General features: G+C 54.6%; 1 protein-coding gene across 1 annotated transcript in view; it reads left to right on the top strand.

The window, feature by feature from the left end:
* The window catches only part of SLC8B1 (solute carrier family 8 (sodium/lithium/calcium exchanger), member B1), a 21,331-nt gene that overhangs the window by 2,998 nt on the left and 15,257 nt on the right, over positions 1-3,076 (top strand). Inside the window, exons 3-6 of the mRNA XM_014541092.1 lie at positions 2,343-2,495; positions 2,588-2,640; positions 2,765-2,822; positions 2,944-3,057. Of these exons, the coding sequence (XP_014396578.1) occupies positions 2,343-2,495; positions 2,588-2,640; positions 2,765-2,822; positions 2,944-3,057 (378 nt within the window). The remainder of the gene's footprint in view (positions 1-2,342; positions 2,496-2,587; positions 2,641-2,764; positions 2,823-2,943; positions 3,058-3,076) is intronic.

The raw sequence follows: 3,076 nt of genomic DNA on the forward strand, positions 1-3,076 counted from the left end.
GTCCCCTCCAGCTGCAGGGGCAGAAGTTCTGCCTTGTATTTTCTTCAGCGGTTCCTCCCCACTTGTACCAACGGGCTGAGTGTCTAGCACCTGCACCAACTTTATGGGGCTGCTAAGTGCTTTCTTGCTCGCCCTCTGAGGACGGCGAACGGGTAATTAGGCCATTTCACCGATGGGGAAAGCGATTTGTGGTTACTGTGCTTATACAATCGACAGCTGCCTCCTGGGGTGTGCTTGCTGGGTGCAGGAAACCGGGGTCAACTGTAGTTGTGTGAGACTATCTCGGACTTATCGAGCACTGGGCCAAGCTCACCAAGTCCTCCCGAGAACCCCTGACATGGGTATGATTATCTCTGTGCTATAGATGCGGACGCTGAGGTCCCGGGAGGGGAAGTTGGCCACGAGGGAAGGGGCAGAATCAGGGTTTGAACTCGTGGAAAACCGGCGCCAATGGACTTGCTGCACGCAGGGCTGCCGCAGACACCCCTGTAATAAACGCAGATCTGCGAAGCGCCCTAGAAGGAGGTATTCCTGCAACTTCTTGTCTCGGGGTTGCCTCCGGAGGAACCCAGGCTAGGATCAGCTCTGACTCAGCACTTTCACTTCTGGAATTCTCTCCGACAAAATAGTCTCGTGTGTGCCTGGCGAGTCATGTGTAAAGAAGTTCATTGCTGGTGTTATTGGGAAATTAGGCACACCCAAATGCCCACGGTAGGGAAATGTTACCTCCACTATGGACCATTCATAGTATGAAATACTGGGGTGCTGTTAAAAAGACGACAGTGAGCCCCTAGCCAGTTTGGCTCAGTGGATAGAGCGTCAGCCCACAGACTGAAGGGTCCCGGGCTCTATTCCAGTCAAGGGCACATACCTCGGTTGCAGGCAAGATCCCCGGCCCTGGGCATGTGCTACAGGCAACCAATCAATGTCTCTCTCTCTCTCTCTCACAACGATGTTTCTCTCTATCTCTCCCCGCTCCCTTCCACTCTTTCTAAAAATCAATGGAAAAATATCCTCAGGTGAGGATTAACAGAACAAAACAAAAAAAGACTGCAGTTGGGCAGGGGCTGTGATAGGAGTAGGGTTTATAGAGCCTCAGATGGCTGGGTTCCAGCCCTGACTACCTCGGAGTGGAACCAGGACACTGCCTTAGCCTCCTCATCTGTCTGTGGGCATGATAACAGTACCTTCCTCACAAGGTTGTTGTGCAGATTAATTGAGATGCATTTAAGCTCCTGGCACTCAGAATGTTTTGACTTTTATCACCCTCTTCATCATTGTGTATCAGTATGGCAGCACTAAAGGCCCAGTGCACAAAATTTGTGCACAGGTAGGATCTCTAGCAGCTGCTGGCTGCCGGCTGCCGGCCGGGGCCTCCCTTTGCACCCGCCTTGCGCTCCTGGGTCGGAGCGTCCCCTGAGGGTGCTCCCTTTGCACCCACCTTGGCCTGGCAGCTGCCCACTCACCTGCTCCACCATCCCGCCATGGTCCCACTCTCATTGGGGCTGGCAGTGCCTCCATTGCCACCCGCTGCCAGGGCCGCATTGCTGACGCCCGCCATGTTCCGTGCTGCCCCCTAGTGGTCAGCGCATGTCTAACTCCCTGTCGGTCAAACCCCTGCCCATGGGGACAATTTGCATGTTAGCCTTTTATTATAGAGGATATGGCATATACGTGAAGTGGTAAAAGCAGATCACAGGAAGAAGAGATTTAGGAGGGTCTGTTTCTTTCTTTTTTCTTTTTTTTTAAATTGAGTTCTGGCTAAGGAAGAATTCAGAGCCAAGACAAACTGTAAGAGAACGTTTATTTAGAAAGTCACAAGTAGAAGTGATCTGCAGAAGAAATGGGCTCAGGAAACAAGTTATAGAGGCAAAGGAAGGGCCGCTGGAGCTTAGGAGAAAGAGAGGGCGAGGGAAATACACCTGTGGAGTGCGGGGAGGGCACAGGTGTGCTCCATAGAGAGGCGCCTGGGATGGATCCGTTTCTGTGAAACAAACCAAACTAAAACAGGGTGAATATCCAACTGTCATCGAACTGAGAAATGTCTGTAAGGGTGCGCTTCCCACTGACCATGGCAGGATCTCTGGAGAGAGGTGGATTATGGACGGCAGGGATAAGGAGGGGAAATCTAGAAATCTTTATTGTTTATTGTTTTTGTTAGAAACAAACATGTATTCATGAATTGCTTGTGTTAATTTCCATCCCAAGTTTATTTTTAAAAGATTACAGTGTGCAGGAGAGAGCAGGCTGAAGGGGGTCATCTTAGCTGTGTAGGTGGGCCCGGTCTGGCCACCCTTGGCATGTGGACTTCTGATGTCCTCCCCCCCGCCCCCTTCCTGCAGTGTCGTGACGTGTGTGGCCTGAACGCTTCCGACCGCTGTGACTTCATCCGGACCAACCCTGACTGCCGCAGCGAGGGGGGCTACCTGGACTACCTGGAAGGCATCTTCTGCCACTTCCCCCCCAGCCTCCTCCCTCTGGCCATCACCCTCTATGTGAGGCCCTGCTGGGGAGCTGCTGGGGGAGCTGGTGGGCGGGGCCGGTGGCCCAGGCTGGACTTAACCTTTCCCTCTCCGGCCCCACCCAGGCTTTCTGGCTGCTCTACCTGTTTCTGATTCTGGGAGTCACTGCGGAGAAGTTGTGAGTTGGCTTTGGGCTCAGGGGTCTTGGAAGGTTGACCTTGGGGTGACCCCAGGTTTGGGGGAAGGGTGGGCACAGGGGGTCCCTCACTGTGGCGTCCTCACCATTTGCTGTTTCTCCGCAGTTTCTGCCCGAACTTGTCAGCGATTTCTACGACACTCAAGCTGTCCCACAATGTGGCAGTATCCTTTGGGTCCTGCGCCCTGGCAGGAGGGCGGGGTGGCGGGGACATGGGTGGCAGCCCCAGGAAAGGCCTGGCAGGCTGGGGCGTCTGCACTGACCTCCCTTGACACGCTCCCCCATGGTGTCACCTTCCTGGCGTTTGGCAATGGTGCGCCCGATATCTTCAGCGCCCTGGTGGCCTTCTCGGACCCACACACGGCCGGCCTGGCCTTCGGGGCCCTGTTCGGTAGGAGCGGCCCTGGCTGCGGGCGGT

This window comes from Myotis brandtii, unplaced genomic scaffold (assembly GCF_000412655.1).
Source record: "Myotis brandtii unplaced genomic scaffold, ASM41265v1 scaffold1064, whole genome shotgun sequence".
NCBI classification, from domain to species: domain Eukaryota; kingdom Metazoa; phylum Chordata; class Mammalia; order Chiroptera; family Vespertilionidae; genus Myotis; species Myotis brandtii.